The sequence below is a fragment of the Sciurus carolinensis genome, chromosome 2 (genome assembly GCF_902686445.1).
Source record: "Sciurus carolinensis chromosome 2, mSciCar1.2, whole genome shotgun sequence".
Classification (NCBI taxonomy): Eukaryota; Metazoa; Chordata; class Mammalia; order Rodentia; family Sciuridae; genus Sciurus; species Sciurus carolinensis.
The window spans coordinates 189747247-189770985 of record NC_062214.1 but is presented as its reverse complement, the minus strand read 5'-3'; the positions used below and the strand labels follow the sequence as shown (position 1 = coordinate 189770985).

The following is a 23739-nucleotide window of genomic DNA, read 5'->3' as shown; positions in this document are numbered from 1 at the left end:
CATCCTGTTATTTATAGTATTTGGCCTGGCCCACTTCATCTTCCAGAATATTCACTGACTCACCCATACCGAGCTAACTCTGTGGTCACATTGAGCCTGCTGCTCCATTTTATGCTTCACTGGGCCTGTCTCAGCTCTGGGGAGAGAGCTTCCCCTCTAGTCTACTGGATTATAAACTTCTTAAAGATAGAAACTATTGTCTCATTCTTCTTTTGTCCCTCACACAACTATTTCCACACTAGGGTCAAAACTAATGCTTCTTTTTTTCTTTTTTAGCCAGTGGAAGTCCTGAATGCATCATATTTGTTAGGACTTGGGCTCATATAAGATATATTACTTTATGCCCCTCACCTCTTTAAATTTTTCCAGTTACACATGGATCCCATAAAACATTTTACAGATAGAGCATAAGCCTACCTGGACAAGCAGAAGGAGGTTTGTATCTGGTAAAGGAGATTTGAGCTTTAGGGCCTGTAGAAGTTCTAAAACAACACTACGAGACAAGTAGAATTTATCCCGCTCCTAAAACAAACAAACAAAACAGCAAAGGTAAGTGATTTAAAAATGTAAATAGAGTAGATATATGTTAAAGAACTTCCCCAAATTCCAAGATCAGGAAGAAGAGCATTTTTAAATGCACAGCTATCCTGAAGAAATAAAATTAAAGCAAAAAAGAAAAAAGGCATTTTTGTGTGCATAATGAGTTTACTGAAGCAATAAGGACACATAGTTTAATGGGTATGAAATGATAAGCTGTCTCTTAAATATTAAAACCACAGGATTTAGTATGCAGTCATAGGGAATAGATTCCAAGGACTATACCAATTAAACAAACCTAAAGCATTTTTCAATACAAAATGAGTTAGAGAGAAACTCATAACTGTTTAAAAAGTTCTATACTCTCTTCAAGGAACTCATTTTTTAAATGGACTATTTCAAGCATAGAGAAAAAGAGAGAGAATGGAAGATGTTGGGTACCTATCCCCGTCTTGTCAAACAGTATAATTTGCTTTATTTAATTCATTCTTTTCAAAATAATAAATAAAACATTACAGAAACAGTTGAAGATACCTATATAGTGCTCTTTTTTCTCCTCCCTAGTTCAAGGGAGGCACCATTCTGAATCCTTTGCTTATTATTTCATGTATATTTTCACACTCTGACTACATGTATACCTCCATTAAAACATACATTGTTCCATTTTTCAAAAAACTTTCTACAATGTTATCAAACTGTGGATATCTTTCTGTGACTTGTAAGTTTAAAATTATATAAATTTTAAAAATAATCCCTACTAACAGATGTAGCTCTCAGCAGCTTAATAGTATTTTATTGTATGAATATACCAAAATTCATCAATCAGTCCTCCTGTTGATAGTACATTTAATTCCGTAAGCCTCTTTTATTATCAAGTATAATGCACATGCAGAAAAGTAAATAAAAGACAAGTTATAGTTAAATGGATCACATGGATTGAACACTCATGTAATTGTCACCCAGAGTGGACAATAGCATATTGCAATTCTCTTTGAAGGGTCTGTGAGTCCTTTCTTGATCCTTTCACAAGCAAGTAACTAGAGTTCCTGTGGGTCTGTTTTCATTATCTTTTCCTGCATCTCACCTTCTTGTATGTCTGGTTATTGTTGACTGTTCACTGGATGATGCTCCATTTAAGAATTATTTGTAGAAATAACTTGCAGGTAAAAATGTTATCTTCCTTCAAAGAGCTTTCAGCTAGTTTGCTTTTGCCAGGTGCATGGAAGCACTGGCCAACTAGGGATACCTTAATCCACATACAGGCTTGTAATATCTTAACTTGGGTTTGACACTAAGCCTGTGTCACTGAAGACAAGTTTATCTTTACTTTGTGGCCACAGGCAAAAATGTGTGGGTTGAGGGATATGATATCAGGGTTCCCACTCTTGATAGGCCCTATCTTCTGACTTTTGTCTCCCTAGCCAAAAATCCCAAAATTGCCAGATTTTTCAGATCAACAAACACCCTAAGGACAAAACTGACCTTCAGTATGAGGCTTGCAACTCTGCATTACAGCGCTCTCCCAGATTCTGGCCTCACAATTCTTCTATATCTGATTAGCATTTTGATGCTTTTAAGAAGTTTAAAAGAAAATGTGCACTTTTTCAAAACTTTTTTTTTTTAATGTTAAGTGGGAAAACAGGGTGCAAATTACCTAGCCCATCATTATCAAAAGAGAAAGTCCAGGATTTTTATTAGAATTTTTCTAAAATTGTAGATTATTCTGCAAGAACTAGCTATCTTTATTATATTGGTTCTTGTTCTTGAAAATCAGATCTCTCCATTTATTTAATGTTCTTTAATGTTCTTCAATAAAATTTTCTGGTTATCTCATTCTTGCACATTCTAGTTAGATTTATTTTTTGTTGCCAAAACAAATTAAATTTAAAGTAAATTTTTATAATCATGTGTGACTTAACATTAAAAATGGGTCATTTCTGGGTATTATTTGTATACAGCATTCTTTATAAACTCTCTTATAAATTCTAAAAAGGTGCCTATAGATTCTCTCTGGTCCATTTGCAATCACATCACCTAGGAAAAATGAGAGTTGTATTTTTCCTAATTATTACACTTGATTTCTTCTTCCTGTCTTGCTTAACAAAGTAGCACCATGATGAATAGAAGCAATGATATTATCGTCCTTAAGATTTTAAGGGGATCGATGGCACTTCACCATTAAAATAATGCTTGCCAGAGGTTTCTGATAGACCTCCTTTGACAAAGCTAAGGAAGTTCCCTTCTATTACTACTTTGATAAAACTACATAATAAATGAATGTCAAATTAAAAAGTGCTTTTCTTGCATCTGCTAAAAAAATGACAAAACTTTTTCTCCTTTAATATGACAACATGTGACATTAATAGATATTCTAATATTTAAGCCATTTTGTACTTCGGGAAAATCCCAACTGGGTCATGACATTCTATTTTTAATGCATTGATTGCTGTTATTCATTCTGATTTTTTTCATGTATGAAAGGATATTGGCCTATAATTTTCTTTTCGCTGTTGCCCTTGTCTGACTGGTATCAAGATTCCACTGTTCTCATAAAGAGAGTTGGGAAGCATTCCTTTTTTCCATTTTATTAGTTTGTATGAAGCAGAGATGAGCCTGTTCCCACATGTTTAACAGAAGGTGTCTCTGGAACTGTACTAGTATTTCTGGACAGTTTTTAAAACTTCTGATTGTATTTTTTAATTATTTAAGTCTAGAGAGTTTTTATTTTTCCTGATTATCATACATTATATTTTTCTAGAAAACTGTACCTCATCAAGAATTCTAAGTATACTGGCATAAAGTTGGTCATTTTTGAATCTCTAATAAGTCTACAGTTATGTTCCCTTTTACATTGCTGATACTTTCTACCTGTGTCTTTTATCTACTTTTCTGATCAATCTTGCCAAAGGTTTGCTAATTGAAGAACCACTTTTTGGTTGTATTGGCCATCTATTGTATCCATGTTTTTAATGTTATTAATTTTTGTTCTTATCTTCATTATTTGTTTCCTTAAATTTTCTGTGACTACCCTGTTATGCTAACTTGTTTAGTTCACTTAGTTTTTTTCTTTCTTTTTTTTTTTTTCAGTAAAAGTGCTTAAAACAAATTTTCTCCTAAATATCTCTGTGGATATACCTCTCAAATTTTGAAAAGGGAATATTTTCATATTTGGTTAGCATTAAATATTTTTGTAAATTTTCTTATAATATTTCCTTTGTTCTTTGCATTATCGACAAATATATTTTTGATTTTCAAATATAGCAAATCCCACACACCAATAACCCATATAGCACCTTTGTATGAATTGAAAAAGGAAAACATACACACACACATCACACTAATGTATGATTACAAAGCCTGAACAACTGTGTTGAGTTTTCAGGACTCTGGCAGTCAACAGCCCTGACTGCATATGTGCACGTCTACTCTCACCCAATCACATGCAAACTCAATGCCACACATGCACAAACTCCTCACACTCTTTACACTCCCCCAGTCCTGCAGGAGAAGGGACTGCATCAGAATCCAACAGGGGGCACAGGACACAGACATCTGAGAACAGAGAACAGTCAACAGAAGACTCTCAAAGGCACCTGGGGTGTAGGTACGACAGAGCACAGCCATGTACCAGTGATGTGTGCATGTACACTATTTCATGTTTGAGGGCCTGTGAGCTGATGTGGTTTTGTGTGTGTCAGGGAGGGGGCTCTCCCAGCTGCTTTAGGGTTTAACCAGGGAGTCCCAAATCTCTACACCTTCCTCAACACTCAATAAAATTTATATATGTAAGTTGTACACGGTGCCTTTTTATATGTGGAGCCTTTATTCAAGCCACTTTTGAACAATTACATGAAGAGATAGTTTTGTTATGGATTTATAATTTAATTGCTCTATGATGGAGAACTTGGTCTCCTTGAAACTGACTCTCCAATATGTATTATGATCCTGAGTTGGATTCCCAGTCCCACAAAAAAACAACCCCCCCCAAAAAATTTAATTTGTGGTCCGCTATCTATTCTGTGTTTTAAGATATTCTAAATTTTTAGAATATTTTATCAAATTGTTGGTTTCAAAACTCTTTACATGTCCATTGGATCCAATTTTCTCACTGTATTGTTCAAATCTACTCTAGACATTCATTTTTTATCTGCTTGATCGATCAGTTATTAAACTCTAAAATCTTAAACTATAATTGAGAATTTGTTAATTCTTCCTTGTAATACTGTTAACTTTTGTTTTAATATATTTGAAGGTTATGTTATTAGTTCTACAGAGTTTTACACATTTTCACATTATATCACATTTTCCTGATGAATTGTTCCTTCAATCAATATATGGTGACTTTATAATGCTTTTAATGTAAAGTCAGGTTACTGACTTTAATTTTCTTTTCATTAGTATTTACCTAGTGTATTTTTTTTGCCCTTTATCTTTCAAATATTCTGAGTGTCATTAGATGTGTTTTAGATGTGTCTTTCATATATAACATATAGGTCTATTTTTTAAAACACAATCTGACAATCCCTAGTGATTCTAGCAAACATTTATTGTGATTACTGGAATTTATTTCTATCTTCTTAATTTCTTATTACAACTTGTTCTATGATTCTCTTTTTGTGTTGAGTGAGTTTTTAGATCTAATTTATCCTCTATTTGTTTGGAACTTACATGTTATGTTTCAGAATTTACACTGAAAACATTTACATGTATTCTTTTCTTTTTCCTTTTTTTTTTTTTTTTTTTTTTTGATACTGGGAATTAAACCCAGGGGCACTTTACCACTGAACTACACCCCAAGTCATTTTAATCTTTTATTTTGAGACAGGTTCTTGATAAATTGCCAAGACTGGCTTGGAGCTTGTGATCCTCCTGCTTCAGTCTCCAGAGTTGCTGGGATGATAGATGTGCACCACTGCACCTGGCTATATGTATTCTCAAGAGTTTAAAGTTACTTATAATCTCTGCTCTTCTTGTGAACAATACACAGAATGCTTTAGCTCCTACTACAAACTACAAACATGCACATGCATGCACGTGCACACACTTCTTATGAGCTATCGTATCCAGTATTTTAGTGTCATTTTTGTTTTTATACTTATCTGATTAACATTATTATTATTATTATTATTACTGCTTTATTGTCAGTGATCACACTTGTATTTCTACATTTCAAAACCAATGTCTTTGGTAAACTGCCTTCATACATTTCACTTATTCCATCTTGCTTCAATTTTCTTCTTACTATATCTCATAGGAATTGTTTCCACAAATATCTACTAGAACATTTCTTATCTTCATGATGGCATATTTATTTATTCTTCAATCTGGAAAGATATCGTAGCTGGTAGAGAATTCCAGGTGAACAGTTCTTTTTTTATCATTTGAAACACATTTTTTCCATTGTCTTTGGGCTTCCATTGTCCTGTCATAAAATTTGTTGTTTGTCTATCTTTAATGTCTTTTCTCTTGGTTGCTGTTAAAATATTTTCTTTGTCTTGGCTTTTCTGTCAAGTTACACCTATTCATATAAACTATGACATAAACAGGTAGCACTTTAGTTTATTTGTAATCCTTTTAGGACTCATTGTACTTCCTGAATCAAGAGATTTAATGATTTCTATTAATTTTGCAATTTATAAAATGCCTATTTTGCTTTTTTGAAACACTTATTAGACATATGTTTGAGCTTCTCTTTATATCCTTCATCTCTTTATTGCTCTTTGTTTCAGTTTAGGTAATTTTGTCAGATCTAGTTTCCATTTCACTAATTCTCTCTTTAGCTGTGTTTAATTCACTGTTTATACTGTCAATGACCACTTAGATTTCCACACTTGGAATGTGAGTTTTTCTCATTTTGGTGACTGATTTTCATTTCTAGACTTTCAATTCAGTTCTAACCAGTCTGATTTTTTTAATGACTACATTTCTCACTGCATTTTTTACTTACCATTTATATGCTTAGCATTTAAAGCATGGTTTTATAGCCTTTGTCTCATTTTTTTATATTGGACATTCTTGGAGGAGACAATCTTGCTGTTCATCTAACTTATAAAGGTTATTTCTTCAATTTGGAGAGGGTTAGTTGCAAGTTCATTTTTTTTTCACTTTGCATTCTTATAAAATTAGCTGAACATTTAAAATCATGTTTATTACATTTTTATCAGAATTCTAGTATTCTAAGTGGGATAGTTTTCAGGTTATCTGGACTGTCATGTTGCCAGAAAAGAAAGTATCCTAAGTTCTTGCTTTTTCATGCCTTTTCTTTTCATTATTATAAGTAGATACTGCTATTTTAAAACTGTTTCTTATAGTTTCTTACTATTTTTGAGGAAGGCAGTACTTGATTAATACTATCTATAAATAATAATCATTTTGTATTGTAGAAATGAGGAAGGGTAGGTGAAAACAGTAGTGAGAGGTCACTAAAATTATGATGGATTATGAAGGTATATAATGCATAATAGCATTCAAAACTACAAATATCTCAAATTTGTAATGCTGGGAGGTCCTCTGCAATCAATACTTACAGTGCCCATCACATGAAGTACAACCTCATTGTGATTCTTCCTCCCCCAAAAAGGTAAAATTTAAACAAATTAAACATAAAGACAATTAAGAAATAGAATGAATTCTAAAATAAAAAGTTTTTTATGTAGTCATGTTTTTTCATTCAGATCTATTTTTCTAAGTGAAATAAATGGGGAGAAGTTATTTTTTGAGAAAGATTTAAAAGAATTAAAAATGCTGATTTCTCTTGGTAGTTAGAAAAATATATTGCTCCAGTCGGGGTAATAGAAAGTTTATAATCAGGCCAAAGAGAAGATTATCATGGAATATTTAACATGGCAGAATGGACACAAGTTGGAAAGAAAGAAGACCAGGGTATTTGAAATAGAATGAAAGCCTTGTTATAAAATTAGGTTTTTATGAAGAAAATAAAGGGTTCATAGTCTTAGATGACATGAATAAAGGAGCATTCTGAGTGTTAGGCAGGAACAATGGAAACAGAGACCCCATTGAAAAGACATTTGGAAAATTTGGAGATTGGGAGGGTAATGACCACACTTAAGAACAAAATGCTCCTGATTTTCCTGGCCTCCTGCTTTTCCATAGGGACGGCATGTGCTGGTTCTAATAAGGCTGCTGTACCTGCTAGGCGAGAGGTACTTTTCCACTTTCTCAGTTGTGGGGAGGCGGGTGCTAAAGATAATTCAATAGAGGAACCATGGTTAGGACAAGATGACAAAAGTTGAGATTCAAATCTCCAGGCCAAGAATCCAGAACTGGGGGAAAGGCAAATGATGAGCCTTAAGGTGTGCTTCTACAAATGACAAGCTGATGTTCCACTCTGGGTATAAAAATGAACATAGTGATGACTCATCCACCTAGCTTGGGATGGCGAACTTGAAAAGGACCTTACAAGGTCATTTAGACAATTAACATCCCTCACTGAAAGTACCTCTTCTAAACCCCATGACCCTTAATTCTCTAAATCTGTATATTTTAGAAATAGTTCATGTATTTTGTGTATATAAAGTGTTTTCTTCCAATGATATTTATCAAACCTTAGTAGGATTACTAATTTTTAAGCTATATTAAAGAAATTAATTAACAGGAATTTGACACTGATTAGAAGCTTATATTTCTGCCAGTTTCCAGTTTCGTGGGAACACACATGGAACTTACCTTAGTGAAAGCTCGGTAACATAAGCCACACAGCTCCACCAGGTAGGCCAGAGTGAAGACAGCATTCTGAATTACAAAGCTGAGCAGTTTTGAAAATGGTTCCAACAAACTCTGCAATGAGATTGAGGCCAAATAAAATAAGTGTCTGTTTCCTTAATAAAGAAAAGCATTAAAGTGTTACTGTACTTTAATGAAAATAATCTTTTTTATTTAAAATCATTGCAAGGTGGCCACTGTAGCAACCCTGTTGGTCTAATAAAAGTATAACTACACCTTTAATTAGTGACTCAAAGAGCATGATTCAATCATTTCATTGTTTAAAAAATTAATTTTTCCATGTGGCATCATTTACAGACCATCTAACCTCCACTTTATCATCCTATCCACTCTAAGCAATCTAGCCCCAGTGGGGTTTGCATTAGGATTTTCCACTCCATTCCTCAGAACCTTTAGGCATCTATGGTTTATCAGATTCGGATCCTCCAGAAGCCAGTCTCTACAGTTCAGTAGTGTAAACCACCCTGCCATGTTAATTAGCTTGGATAGAAACCCTGTCCCAGCTTCCTGCCAAGGTCTACCAAGAAGACATTGTCCATTTGGTTCCTTCATCTGAATCCCATCCACAAAGGGCCAGCTGTAGTTTCATATACTTTATTAAGATGTTTAGGAACATTTACTGAGCACCTACTGAGCGTTAGGCAGAGTTCATTGCTTTCATACAGTTTATCAAATTCAAATTCAAATTTCTTACTATCCTGGGAAATCATATGTTATAGTTAATGACACAACTCTAGAATCTGATTTAAGTGTATTCAAACTCTAGCTCTCTGTGACCTTGAATAAGCCATCTAACCTGAGACTTAGTTTTCTCCTTGTTAAGGGGAAAAATGGTTTGCACTACATTAGGGTTATTGTGAGAATTATGGAAGATAATGAATGCAAAGAACTTGGCAACAGCAAGCTCTCCATCTATGCTACAATCTTCGCTATCAACCCTCTGAAGCTTCAGGACTACTCCCTGTTCACAGCTTCCCTAAGGCTATGGAATGTGATTCAACCCCAAATTCCAGGGCAATTTTTCAGAGGTTTAAGTGCTCTGCAGAGAAGTCAGGGTTTTAACTGGACTCCCAAAGACTTTCATGCCATGATTTTCACTACTTCTCCACCACTATAGTTCTGAGTGTCTGGATTATAAAAGTAAAACATGCTTAATGTAAAAACACAGGATATGTAAGAAAGTATTCCCAAAGAAATAAAAGTCATGCATAATCCTACCACCTCATGAAAACATTTTGGTATATTTCCTTTCCTTTCTTCATTGTATGCCAATTTAGCTAAAATTTTACATATAATTCAATATGTTTGTGTATAATATTTTTATTAGATTAATAACATAAGACATTTCAAGTGCCACTTAATTCTTATAACCATTCATTTTAATGGCCACAAAGTCAAACTTTCTATAAATAACATCTTAATAAATATATTTTACATGAAATTTTCATTTTCATTTTCTTCCTTAGAATAGATTCCTAGAAAAGGAAAGATTAAATCAAAGGATATGAGCATTTTTGAGGTTTTTTTCTTCCTTCCTGATACAAAAATGAATTCCTTGCAAGTTAGTTGCCCCTGAGCATTGGAATTATCTTTTACTTACTTGTACTCCCCAGAGAAACTATAGTGTTTTCTAAATAGAAAATATTGTGTGTGTGTGTGTGTGTGTGTGTGTGTATTTATTTTTTAGTTGTAAGTGGACACAATATCTTAATTTTATTTTTATGTGGAGCTGAGGATCAAACCCAGGGCCTCACACATGCTAGGAGAGAGCACTACCACTGAACAATCAACTCAGCCCTCTAAATAGAAAATCTTATACTTTTTGAAACATTGATGTTGATTTAGCATTCTTTGCTCCAAACAAATGCTACTGCCTTGAAATACTGACAGTGGAGGAGAAAGGAATACATCTCAAGTTGATACATAAGCATTCTCATTGGTCAAAAAGAGAAACTCTAATTCAAGGTTAACAAGAAACTTGCTCTTATATCTAGCAAACCAGCATGGTAATGGAGCAATATGGAACAACAGAAAAATAGGATTCAAAGAACCTATGTTCAAGTTTCAAATATTCTGCAACCAGCTGTGTAAACTTAGCCAACATACTCCAACTCTCTGAACCTGTTTCCTTATCTATAAATGAGTAGATTGAATCAAATGATCTCTGTCACTGTCTAGCTTAAATTTATGGCTTTGTCTATGAAAGCACAGTCTAGATAAACAGTTGCAGGAACTATGTACTATTGATATATTAACTAGTAATTACAAGCTATTGCAAGTAAAATTATTGCACCACTGAATATATTGCAACCTAGAAGGGTAGCCAGGAATACAGAAGTGAACGAGATGCAATATGAAGTCCAAGAGGCTCACAGTGTCACTGGGGAGGCTCTGAGACAATGAAGTACCAACACAGAGCTCAATCATGTGCTGTGGGAGCTCATACAGACACAGCTGCTACTGATAACATGAGTATTTAAAAAATTTTAAATGGGACCTTGAAGAATGAGGAGTTCAGCACACTGAAGAATACAAAGAATTTCAGGAAAGAAAATGGCCTAAGCAAAGGCAAAGAGGGTATAAAATTAAATAAGACTACATGTAAAGCACTACGCCCAGGGCCTGACACTTGGTAAGTGTTCAATGAATGGTGGTTGTTGCCTCGAGGAGGATAATGGTGCTGACTCGAAAGTGCACAGGAGTATGTTTAGAAGGATCACCTCATTAGTAGTATGGAGGATGGGTTGGTAGGCCTGGCCTAGGACTAGGAGATCCAAAGTACACGGTGACCTTGTGATGGTATCTGCCAATGACCTAACATGAAGAGAGGAAAGGATGCTGAAAGGGACGTACTCAGCATGCCAGGACTATGTCTTCTGTATAGTCCTATATGCCTGTCTTTTTAGGTTAAACAAAAAACCAAATTACCAACTGGTTATATTTTTCTGAAACATACATACCCTTGTGGCATTGGTGGAGGGTATCTTCAAGAGGCAAATCATAATTCTCAAACTTGAATCTAAAGAACACTGTGAACAAGCATAAAGAAAGTCCATTTCCTTAATATGTCTTTTGCACATAATATTTCTTGTATTTATTTTAGTAAAAAGAAAAATCTGAAATATAACTACCTCTGTTCAGTTTCCCAAGCCATATATTCATGTTGAAAACAATTATTTTCAGGTTAAAAATATTTTAATGAAACAATTAAAATAAGTAAATAATTAAACACAGCTCCTAAACTATTCTTCAAAGACACAGCTGTAGAATTTAATCATATAGAAAGTTGGATAGAATTGGATAGATGGTTGGCTGGCTGGATAAATGGACACACAGGTAGAGAAGAAGATATTAAATATATCCAACTCTAAGGAGAAACCCTAATTTGTGAAGGGCATGTTGGAAATAAAACAAAACATTTTAAAATGATTAGTCCAAATAAGAAATAGTTTCATCTTCCCTCTCTCTGCCATGATAAGACAAGACACAAATCTGAGGGAAAGTAGTAAAATTTTTGTAAGAGAAAAGTCACACCTTCCAATTTATTCCATTTTGGCAAAATTTCACATCAAAATGTACTTTTAAAATTGAGTTTACCAGGACATGGGGGAAATGTTACAGCAAGAATAAAAAACAAGCCAGGAGTGGTGGTGCACGCCTATACTCCCAGCGGCTGGGGAGGCTGAGGCAAAAGGATCACAAGTTCAAAGCCAGCCACAGCAATTTAGTTAGACTGTATTAAAATAAAAACTAGGGCTGGGATGTAGCTCAGTGGCAAAGCATCTGCCTTGCATTCGCAAAGCCCTGGGTTCGACCCCCAGTTCCAAAAAAGACAAAAAAAAAAAAAAAAAAAAAAAAAAGAACCCCACTAAAATAAAACTAAAAGGGCTGGGGATGTGATTCAGTCATTAAGCATCCCTGGGTTCAATCCCTGGTACCAAAAAAAAAAAAAAAAGGACTAAACAACAATATTGTCTAACATTGTGAACTTCTCACAATAGCAGGCTACAGTTCAATTTCTGCAGCTGTGTATTTTAATCTCTTTAAGATACTGCAAATTAAGCCAGTGGTTCTCCAGGTGGAATCCCTGGACCAGTAGCATGTCCATTACCTGGAAACTTGTTAGGCTGTAAATCCTCTGGCCCCACCCCTGCTGAATCAAAGACTTTTAAATCAGTCCCAGTGATCTGTGTTTTAGGGACACTGATGCACACTGGAGTTTGAGATCCACTTTTCTAAACTGATGAAAACAAACCATGGGTTTTTCAATGGCTTAATAATTTCTTCAGAGATGAAAAACAAAACAGAAGCATGCCCAGATCTGACCTAGCAGGGAAAATTCTTACTTATATACTGAAAGAATCTCACAAGTATTTTCTAAAGGAACTGCTGGCCTGTTTAATGTGCTCAATACCCATCACAGTTGATGTGACATTTACTTAATTTAAACCAGGGGCTGAAAACTGGCTGCTCATGAGACCCTCCCAGTGATTTAAAAATAAGGAAATGTCATCTCAGAAAAGATGGGAAAATCCACAACATGATGCCTGATTTCTCAGATAACTATCAGGAGTGGGGCAGCAGTTGACCCCAGTAGAAGGACTGGTGTGTAACAGTTTTTAAGAATCTAGTCCCAATTCTTGTTATCTTATCTCATTCCACTTTACTCATTAACCTTGCAGGCAGGGTCCCTATAGGGGCAGAGCTGATTATCACAAATTAGGCATTCCAGTTATTTACAGCTGGCAGTACTTCTAACTGGCCAGTGTTCATGGTAACTACTTTGATTATCACATCTGCCCATGGTCATTCAAATTTGTCATACCTGCCCCACTCTTAGAGTAAGTGGCTCATTAGCAATGAATGGCCCTGAATAACTCTGGTCTAAGGGAGGTTCCATGTGGCTGAGTTAAAAGGTGTACATTTGGTTTGTTTACGTATGTATGTACAGTAGCTATACACACACATAGTTTCAAAGTACTAATCCTCTTTGCTTGGATTTATTCAGTTACTCCAGATTTGTGGGCAAACAAGGATCACAGAATGAGAGAAGCAGTGAAGATCCCTCCTCTGTATCCCTGTTTGCAGAGAAACGTCAAATTCAAAGTAGCACAGAGCAAGCTAAGGGTCCCTGACTCATCATTCTTACAGACCCCATTAGTAGTCTCTGCCAATTTAGTAGAGGTGGCTGATCTTTTATAAAACTTCACATTGGTACTCATTTCAGAAGTGGAGTTGTTAACGTGTAACTTCACTTGTCAGGTCAATAAGTGATTCGTTTGATTTCAAGTTAAATTGTGCACAAAAATCAACCCAAATAACATAAGCTTCATCCTGCAGCTGATGGAGATTCCTTCTAGCCCTTTAGGATTTATCAAATCATCCAAGACTCTGTTTCTTGTGTTGCTCTCTGTAAGCAAATGGTCAAAAGGTAATTCACAATGACATTTGGGATCAGCTTACCTTCAGAGGTAAAACGCAAGGCAGCTTGGCAAAAAATGTCTGAAACTGGTTGCTGATTGTGGTCCAGAGGCTACTAGGAGAATCCATGGGCAAAGCTTCCATGAAAGTAGCAATGTTTTCCAAACAGCGTATCATAGCACCCCCTGCTGGTAAATTCTTTTTGTTATTTAGACCCTAAAAACAAAAAGCATAGGCAATCAACTGCTGAAAACAGCATGGGAATCCAGATAGTTATTTATTGATGATCCGTTTAAAAGTCACATAATCATGCCTTGAGTGCCTACCATATGAGCCAATCGTTGCAATAAGCAAGAGGAATGTAGAGAAAAATCAACAGGTTCAGACAAACTCCAAGGAGAACTGGGATCTTTTGATTGAGGGGTAAATGTGAGCAAAAAATAAGAAACATCTTCTTAGGATCTATCATTGGTGTAGTTAGGTGCTAAAAGGACACAATGAATGTTGCTGGCTGGAAAGAATTCTCCAGAACAAAGACAGGAAGCAAGAATTAAGGAGCAGAAGCTTTCCTTCTAACAATGGCTAAGTGACCAGGCTGCGGAGCAGAGGTTTGAACCTGAGTCTCAGGATACATCTCTGCTCTGTGAATAAGCGGGGAGTGGAACCTGTAATCTGAGTCTCACAATACAGTAATGCTCTACCCACCACCACGCATTTTCAAAATTCGGATCAGGATGATTTTGTGAAGGTGAGTCTTCAAACCTAGGGTTTACCACTTAGTTGAGAGTGTCTAAAAGTTTTAAATGAATATCCACACAAAATCTAAACTAAATTTTCAAGTTAAATGACTTTGGATTTCTCCCGCTGGAGTACTCTATGGAGTGACTCAAACAGGGCACATGATTTCAGCTGGGGCCTAGGGTGTTGTTAAAGCAAACCCACCTCCAAGAGCTGGCTGAGAGCAGCAATAGAGCTCAGCTCGTTGAAGTCCATGAGAGACGTGGCTAGGGTTCGTAAAAAAGTCCCATCTGCAAAGTGAATGATCAGTTTTAGTAGAGTTCAGGATTCAGAGACTAAGCAAGTCTGTAGTGTCCAGACCTCAGTGGGGGAATTACCTTTGATGGTGCTCTGGAACAGCTGCGGGAAGATGCCGTTGGGGGCCAGTTGATGGAAGATGCAGCGCAGGAACTGCTTGGCCACACCTGCTGCATTGCCAGGAACCATCATGCTGTATTCCAGCAGGGAGAGAAGACACAGAGACCATGGCCACCGAGAGTCTATTTATTTAGAGTTGAGGCATTTACACGACAATCTTATGTATGCTGAAACCTGTCGTTTTCATCAGTGAAATGCAATAGTCTATTCAAACCTAATCCCTGTTAATATTTTATTTTAGAGAGAGAGAACCATGAAATGCCAGAGTGATCCCTGGCTTACTGTAGGCCTCCCAAAGTACAGATGGAGGTTCCAAGGAAATGGTGGAAAAGGCCACATGTCTAGAGAAAGGCAGAGGCAGGATGAGAACCCTGGACAAGGACTATCAGCAAGATTCTCCCAAGACAGTGTGATTAGCTAAGCAAGAGCTGTTCTGAGGAAAAATGCAGTGAGGGAGATGCTCAATCCCATCAGGAGACCTGGGGCGTTTTCCTGGGGCATCCAAACTGGCACCTGTGAAAAGGATAGGATTTTGACAGGTACATTTTCCTCTTCAACCACTGTTCACTTCTGCATGTCAAAAAAGGGAGCCAAGAGATCTTTATGTAACCCTGTACCTTAGATCAAGAGACCAAAAGGGATACTTCCTGAGGTGGTTAGGAGGTAAGATACCAGAAGGAAGAAAGAAGAAATCAAACCATTCTGGGGGATAAAGGGTGAAAAGTCCTGCTTACCTAATTATGGTAATTACTGCCTCATTACGCAAGCCCACCCTGAAATGCTGGCTCGAACTTTTAGACCAGAAATATTCTTCAGGAAAAAAAAAAAAAATTATAATAATTTTTAGAAAACAGAGAAGAGGGGAGCCTTTCCCACTTTGTTTTATGGATGAGCATGACCCTAAAGCTAAAATTGGATGAAGCCATTATCAAAAGAAAGAAAGAAATGAAAACTAAGAAGGAAACCAAAAAGAAATGGAAAGAGAAAAAACAAACCTATACTCCTCATGGACACTGAATCCAACTACAGATTAAAAGAATGACACATCATAAACCAACAGGGTTTATCTCAGGAATACAGGAAGAGTTTAATACTCAAAAGTCAGTCAGTATAATTAAACTTATTAAAGAAAAAAGGTCAAAAATCTTTTTATTGTTTCAATAGATACAAAAAATACAACTGACCAAAATGAACATACAATCATGATTTTAAAAACTCAATAAACTAAAAACAGACACATATCCTCAATTTGCTGAAGGGCATCTGTGAAAAATCTATAGCTAAAATAACTAATAGTGAGATACTGATTATTTTCCTTGTATAGCAGGAAACAAAGCAGAATGTCCACTCAAACAAGCCTATTGTTATCCTGGTGGTTCTAGCCATTGTAGTAAGGTAATAAAAAGAAATAAAAGATCAGAAAGGAAGTAGTAAAACTATCACTGCTTGCAAATGATACGCTGTTTTTCCATGCAAAATCAAATCCTAAGGAATCTACAAGGCAACATCTTGAACTAATAAGTGAATTTAGCTGGGATATACTGTTAATATATAAAATCAATTTATATTTATATACTAGCATCAAAAAGCTGAATAAAATTGTTCATAATTCCATTTACATTAGCATTAAAAAACAAAATTCTTGAGAATAAATTTAACAAAAGATATACATGACCTCTATACTGAAAACTGAAAAACACTGCTAAGAGAATTTAAAGATCTAATGAAATGGGATACATACCATGTTCATGAATTTGAAGATTTCAATATTTTTATGTCATTTACCTCCAAAGTGTTTTATGCTTTTAAAACAATCCCAGGAGGTTTTTTTGGTAAAAAATGAGAAGCTTTAAAAAAATTATATGGAAATGTAAAGACTCTAGATATCCAAACCAGTCTTGAAAAGGATCACTCAAGTTGGAGGTCTCATTCTACCTAACTTCAAGACTTACTGTACAGCTACTATAATCAAGTGTAGTGTTAGCTTAAGGATCAACACATAGAACATATATGTAAAACACATATAATAGACCTGCCCTTAATATGGTATTTTGAGATCTGTTGAGTTTTTTTCATTTTTTAATGGTGCTAAAAAAAATGATCAAAAAAAAAAATGCCCTAGCCCTAACTCATACCATACATAATAATTTAATTGAACTGGATCATATAAATGCTAAACATAAATACTAAAACCATAAAGCTTTTAGAAGGAAACACTGGAAAATATCTGCATTACTTGGAAGTAGACAAAATGGTCTTAGATAAATAACAGGAAGCAATAATTATAATTTTTAAAAAGTTTTAATAAATTAGAATTCATCTAGATTAAAAATTTCTCAGCAAATAATGCCATTAAGAAAAGGAATAGATAAGCCCCAGACCAGGCGAAGATATTCTTCAAACATATTTAACAAAGAACTGATATTCGAGATATGTAAATAATTCCTACAACTCTGAAATAAAAAGACAATAATTTGGAGCTGGGGTTGTAACTCGGTGGCAGAGCACTTGCCTAGCACATGTGAAGCACTGGGTTTGATCCTCAGCACACCACATAAAAATAAACAAAATAAAGGTATTGTGTCCATCTACAACTAAATTTTTTAAAAGATCATAATTCATTTAAAAAGATGCAAAAGATTTGAGCAGATATTTCACAAGAGCATATATATAACATACCAAGGGTTAATGAGCACTGGAAAAAAATGTTATCAGAGGGATGCAATTTAAAACTACAATGAGATACTCACTACACACCCATCTGAATGGTTAAAATTTTAAAAGTGAACAACATTAAATCTGGCAAGGATGTGAAACAACCCCAAGTCTCATACACTGATGAAGGGAATATAAAATGGTGCAACTATTTAATACATAAGAGAATGATACAACAATTTTTATATAACCACCTTTATGTAAGAAAAGTGCTGGTGATTTCTTATGAAATTAAACATACACTTATCCTGTGAGACAGTGAATCCATGGCTAAGAGAAACGCAAACATTTTTTACAAAAAGGCTTGTGGAAGAATATTCACAACAGCACTATTTATAATCACCCCAAACTGGAAATAACCCAAAGTCCTTCAATAGAAAGTAAATAAACAAACTATGGGACTCTATTCAGTTCTAGAAAAGAAACAAACTACAGATACAAGCAACAACATGGATAAATCTCAAAACATTGTTGAGTAAAGAAGTCAGGCACAAAAGAGCATATGTGGTTTAATTCCATTACATGAAGCTCTGTAATAAGCAAAACTAATCCACGGTGAAGAAAATCCTGCAGTGTTTGCCTCTCTGGAGGTGGACATTGGCTTTAAGCATTTCCACTCCCCATTACTGGTCCTAGCTGCTGCACACACAGAACGCAGGCAAATCAGGATACCCACGAGAAAAATAATATGCAGTTTTCCATATCTTGATGAGTAAATAACTTAAAGTAATTAACCTTTAGTGAGTTATGCCCACTCCTGGCCCTGGCTCTCACCTAGCCCCTCCATCTCAGCAAACAGCACCTCCCTCCAGCCCGTTAATTCTTCATACCAAAGCCTGGGAGTCATTCTTGCCTCCTCTCTATCTCTGCAGCAAACTCCAATCTATCAGCGAACTCTGTTGGCTCCACAGTACTTCCTTTATCTATAGTATCTCTCAAAGTATCTCCTGAATTACCATTAGTATGATAATTTCTACCACCTGAGAGCACGTCACCAACCTCCTCCTAATTGCTCCACCAAAATGGTTTCCAGACTGGTTTTCCTGCTTCCACTCTCAACCCCATGACTTGTTTTAAACACATAAGCCAGAGTGATCTTTTATTTTTCTTCTTTTCAATTTTTCCTTTTTAAATTTTTTAATTTTCTCCAGGCACAGTGGTACACATCTGTAACCCCAGAGGCTTGGGAGGCTGAGACAGGAAATCATGATTTCAAAGCCAGCCTCAGCCACTTAGTGAGGCCCTAAGCAACTCTGGGAGACCTTGTCTCAAAATAAAAAATGATAAGCACTGGGGATGTGGCTCAGTGGCTAAGCACCTCTGAGTTTAATAATAATTTCCTTTCTGATAAGAACACAACATAAGACCCATCCTCTTAAATTTTAAGTATACAATACCTTATTGCTGAGTATATATGCAGCGTTGTAGAGCTACTTAACTGACATTTTATGCCTGCTGATTAATCCCCTACTTCCCTCCCCCAGCAACATCATTCCACTCTGAGGCTAGGAATTTGACTAGAGAGTGGTCCTTTCAAAGCACAAGGTAAAGCATGTTGCCCTCACTCCAGTGGCTCCCTGTGTTATTCAGTGACAGCTCAACTCCTTACAGTAACTGACGGGGCTTTACCTGGTCTGGCTCCCCCTACCTGGTCCATCTCATCTGCCATCCTTTCCATGCTCGTTTCAGTCACATCATTGGCTCATCCCCCAAAGACACTAGGCATCGTCCTGCCTTAACACATGTGCCCTGGCTGCTCATTCCATAAAGTACTGCATGGGTGGCTCTCACTCTGCTTAGGCTTTGTTTAACTATCTCTTCCTCTGAGAGGTTGTACTTGACCATTGTATCCAGTACACCACCTCCAGGCCCCCTCTAGCAGCTGGACTTTGAATAATTTTCATAGCACTTTCCACTAAATGATAGCGAACCACATTGTCAGTTTACTTGTTGATTAATTTGCAGGTTTTCTTCCTCTTCAACTTGAATATAGATTCCATGAAAGCCAGGCTTGGGCATGCTTTTCACCACCATGTCCTCAATATCGAGCACTAACTCCATAAATACTTGATGGATGAATTGATATAAGTCTCTGTATACTTTTTATTCATAGCACATAGTATGTCTTAATATTACAAATGTATATGATTATTTCATTCATATTTGCCTCCCCAATAGACCACAAACCCATTAAGGGCAGGAATCTTGTTAGTTTTGCCCCTAATGAAAGCCAAAGAATCAAGCACTGGGTGGGCATTAAAGTATTTTTTCACTAAAATGAGTGAATTAGAGAATGAATAAACAAAGGCATGAACACAAATCAAACAACTAGTGCTTTCTGGAGAAGCAACCAGAACCAATGATAACCCTTCCATGGAATAAAATCATGTCTTAGAAATGGATGAACATGCACAGGGGACAAAAAGAAAGTGAGATCTGGGCCCATTTTAGGACCTTACCTTTCTGCTTGATTGGAAAAGGTAGTGCTGGATGCCAATCTAGGAAACAAAGTAGACAGAGTCACATAAACATCTTAGGTTTTCATGATGAAATGTGCTAGTATTGAGGCAGACCTGCTGTGCTTCAGAAACAGGGAGACATGTATAACACCTTTGACCAGGGACAGAGGGTCCACTCAGAGGTCAGTGTCCCAGTCCCAAATCCTGCCTTCTGCTTCAAGTCAGATATTTCCACAGAGTGGCATGTTGGAAAGCCAGTTTGCTGTCACTGGCCAACCTACAAAATGGCCTCCACTGCCAGGTCAGACAAATACCAAGACAACACTTGCTCAATCCATTCCCATGTTAACTCAAATTCATCTCTGTCTACAACCTCTGAAACCTATCTACAGACAAATCACAAATTGTAAAAGCCACTATAAGTTAGTAAAATAAATCATAGGAATTTGTCAGCTGTTGAATTGAAATGATAAGAGAAATATATTAGGTTAAGTAATCAATATATAATAAAATTTTGAAAGGTATAATTATATGATTCTGTAAGAATGAAAATATCCCATATGTCATCATATACAAAGAGAATGTACTACAGTGGTGGATTTAGGAAAATATATTTTAATCAGTAAAGCATTAAAGAAACAAATAGGGAGAGGGTCACAAATCTATTCACTTAATTAAGACTACAAAAGTGACCCAAGTCAAGAACCCATTTGGAGAGGACAGCAGCTCCAGCTACCACTAACACCAGACAGGATTCCAGGTTGCTTTGGTTATGGGACCTTTCATGGTAAGGCCTTTACGATGAGTTGAAAGACATTTGCAAATGAACTGAATAGTAATTAAGGGTGAAGGAAATGCAATCTTAAAGGATATACCTGGAAAAGGGGACAGATAAAGTTTAAGAGCGATCCAGGTAGAGAACAAAATACAAAATCTCACAGAAAAGCTTGACTAATAAATGAAAGGATTATGCTGAGTCTTACAATACCCTGGGAATGGTGCCTGTGCTCACGACTGGCAGGGAGTAAACTAAATTTCTGTAAACTCACATCACCTCTTCCATTCTTTGCAGTGGAACTGAAGCCTGTAAAGAAGCTCCCAATTAGTGGATGAATCTTTTCTCTTGGAAGCTATGGCCATGAGACTTAGGTTTCTAGAATTCTTCTGGTTTGCATGAAATATTCTCCCTATTCCCTCCTACTCTCCCCAAAGAACACAGAGATTTAAATAGATGTATATGAAAATATGCAAAAATGTGTGTTTTTCCTTGCTTTTCTTCAAAGTTTATGTGTTTCTATCCTACCAGTTGGCAATGCTTGAACATGGAATATTCTCATTTATGTTAAAACAACAAAAACAATCCCCTCAATAGACATCAACTGTTTCAAGAAGATGATAATAGATCAGAACAATAATTCTATCTCTTCTAAAATGAATAAGTATTGATAGTAGGAATTGTGACCCTGCATTAATAAAAACCTTTGACTCCATAAGTATTGCTGAAAGCTAATAACACATTTATTCCAAAATTATTAAGGTCAGCCAAAATGAAGGGTTAGAAGACATGGTTCATGTTTTTCTCTTCTCCACATTCCCATATTCATCACTTCCTCTGCACATTGGCTACTTTGAAGGTGAAGGTGGAATGGTCACACTTCACTTTATACCATCTCTGTATATCTAAGAATACTACAAAAAAAATTCACAGAGAGGGAGATAACGGGGTCTTTCTTATACTTTGGGGATCAAGTTTTTTATGTGTTTACTGTTTAAAGTGAAATCAGGATTTCTTCATAAAAAAGGTTTAATTTTAGCTCCATGAAGATTCATACTCTTTTCCTTCCCTCAAGTGCCAGGAATTTTCAGAATTCAGTTCTTGTCCTACCACAATGAAATCTTTTCCCTGTATAGCATTTACACTCATACCACCCATCATAGCACTTGATCTATGCCCCACCTATGCCCCAGTGGCCACTCAACATAGCACTTAATGGATGACCTGTCTTGTATGGCCACTCAATGATTCTGCACATAACTGTCCCTTCTAACAACTTAGCCACAAATCACTTGAGGGCAGGAGCTAGGCCTTAATGCCTATAGTGCTAGCACAGATGGAAACTTAATTTAACTCAGTCCTCTGCTATAAGCTGTTTGTTACTGAACTAGAGCTTTATGCACATCCATGAAATACATCAATTTATCTCCAAATGTCTTTTTACTAAAGGGAATTTTGTTAATATGAACACTCAAAACAGCTAAGCTTATTTTTTCCCTCAGGCTGAAGGTCCTGTACCCAAAAATGTGTTTAACTTTCCTTTATCTGAAGTCAGAAATGTGAAGCTGCTACATTTATTTATTAGTATTTATCCCCTCTCATAATAATGCCCCAAAGTTGCATAGTTAAGTGAGGGTCCCTTGAGATCATGAAATCCTAGAAAATTCATCCCAAAATAAAAAGAGAGGTGATAAGAACAGTAATAATGATCACCAATAAGGTGCTTAATATGAACTACTAATAGTTCTGAGCATTGCTACATACATTAACTCATACAGTAACTGAGAACAACAAACAGCAGAAGTGCGGCTTCCTCTAGCTTCATTCTGACATTGTAACTCATGAGTCTACACAGCTGGGGAATTCAATCAGAAGGTCAGTTCATTCAGTTTTTAGAAGTAGTCTGAATTGATTCCACAGATATCAAATATCTACAAGGTAAATGCATGCTTTACTTTTGAACTGGTGGATTTTATTTCAAGATGTGTCTTGAATAAGGCTCCTTCCTACCAAACAGAGCAAGCTGGCCCTCACCTTCCCACAGACTGCATGATGTCCAGCAACAGCGGGGCCGCCAGGTCTGGGCTTAGGTGAATGAATGTGGAGAGGACCACGATGGCCAGCCCGAGGGTTTCCTCATCATATTCTTCAAGAGTGGCCCCACAGTCGTGGCATCTGCAAGGAAAACAGAGGAACGCACTTCTGAAAGCCAGCCACAGCTTCAACATGTAACATAACACATCGCCATTTCTCATGAGTCTTGGAAAAGCCCCCAAAAGGAGGCCAGTGACCCTACCATGACAATAAGCAGGAGACCCAGGGCCACCACCAGCACAGATACAGAAAGAATACACACGGCAGAGGTGGGAAGGTTCCTTTGATTACTGAGAACACTTCAGATTCACAAGCACCTGGCAAACGGGAGTTACTGCTCCCTGTTAGAATAAGCGTCAGCTGAACTATCGGTGTGACGCTTCTGTGAAAATATGGCTGGAGATTGTCAATGACTAAATATTTTTCTCATTTGTCAAAATTAAAAATGAAAAGTGCCTAGGCATGAACAGAAGCTTTCAAAAAAGAGCCTGGGAGTCGGGATTAAGCCCCTTCTCCACCACTCATTTAGATAAATTTTATGAATTTACTGAGCCTAATGTGTAAAAATACAAACCATGGTACCTGCTTTTAAGTAACTTACAACTTACTGCTCTTTTTATGTTCTAATGTGAGTTCCATTTATTTCAACTCAACCCAGGCAGCTTTATACAGTGAGAAGAAATGCAAGAATAGCAAGAGCTATGATTACTATTGTGACCTTCTATTTAAAACTCTCCTAAATATAAATAAGAAAAGAATAAAAGTTTTCTTGCAAAATGGCTTTTATATAGAATTCAAATTTGTAACTAAAAAAGAAGAAAAATGGAATACATATAAAAG

At 36.2% G+C, this 23739-nt stretch overlaps 1 protein-coding gene across 1 annotated transcript in view; it reads right to left on the bottom strand.

The window, feature by feature from the left end:
• Unc79 (unc-79 homolog, NALCN channel complex subunit) overlaps positions 1–23739 on the bottom strand; it is a 252433-nt gene that overhangs the window by 40137 nt on the left and 188557 nt on the right. Inside the window, 8 exon segments of the mRNA XM_047541641.1 lie at positions 418–522; positions 8224–8334; positions 11241–11309; positions 13744–13917; positions 14644–14729; positions 14817–14929; positions 20031–20069; positions 22840–22980. Coding sequence (XP_047397597.1) covers positions 418–522; positions 8224–8334; positions 11241–11309; positions 13744–13917; positions 14644–14729; positions 14817–14929; positions 20031–20069; positions 22840–22980 — 838 coding nt within the window.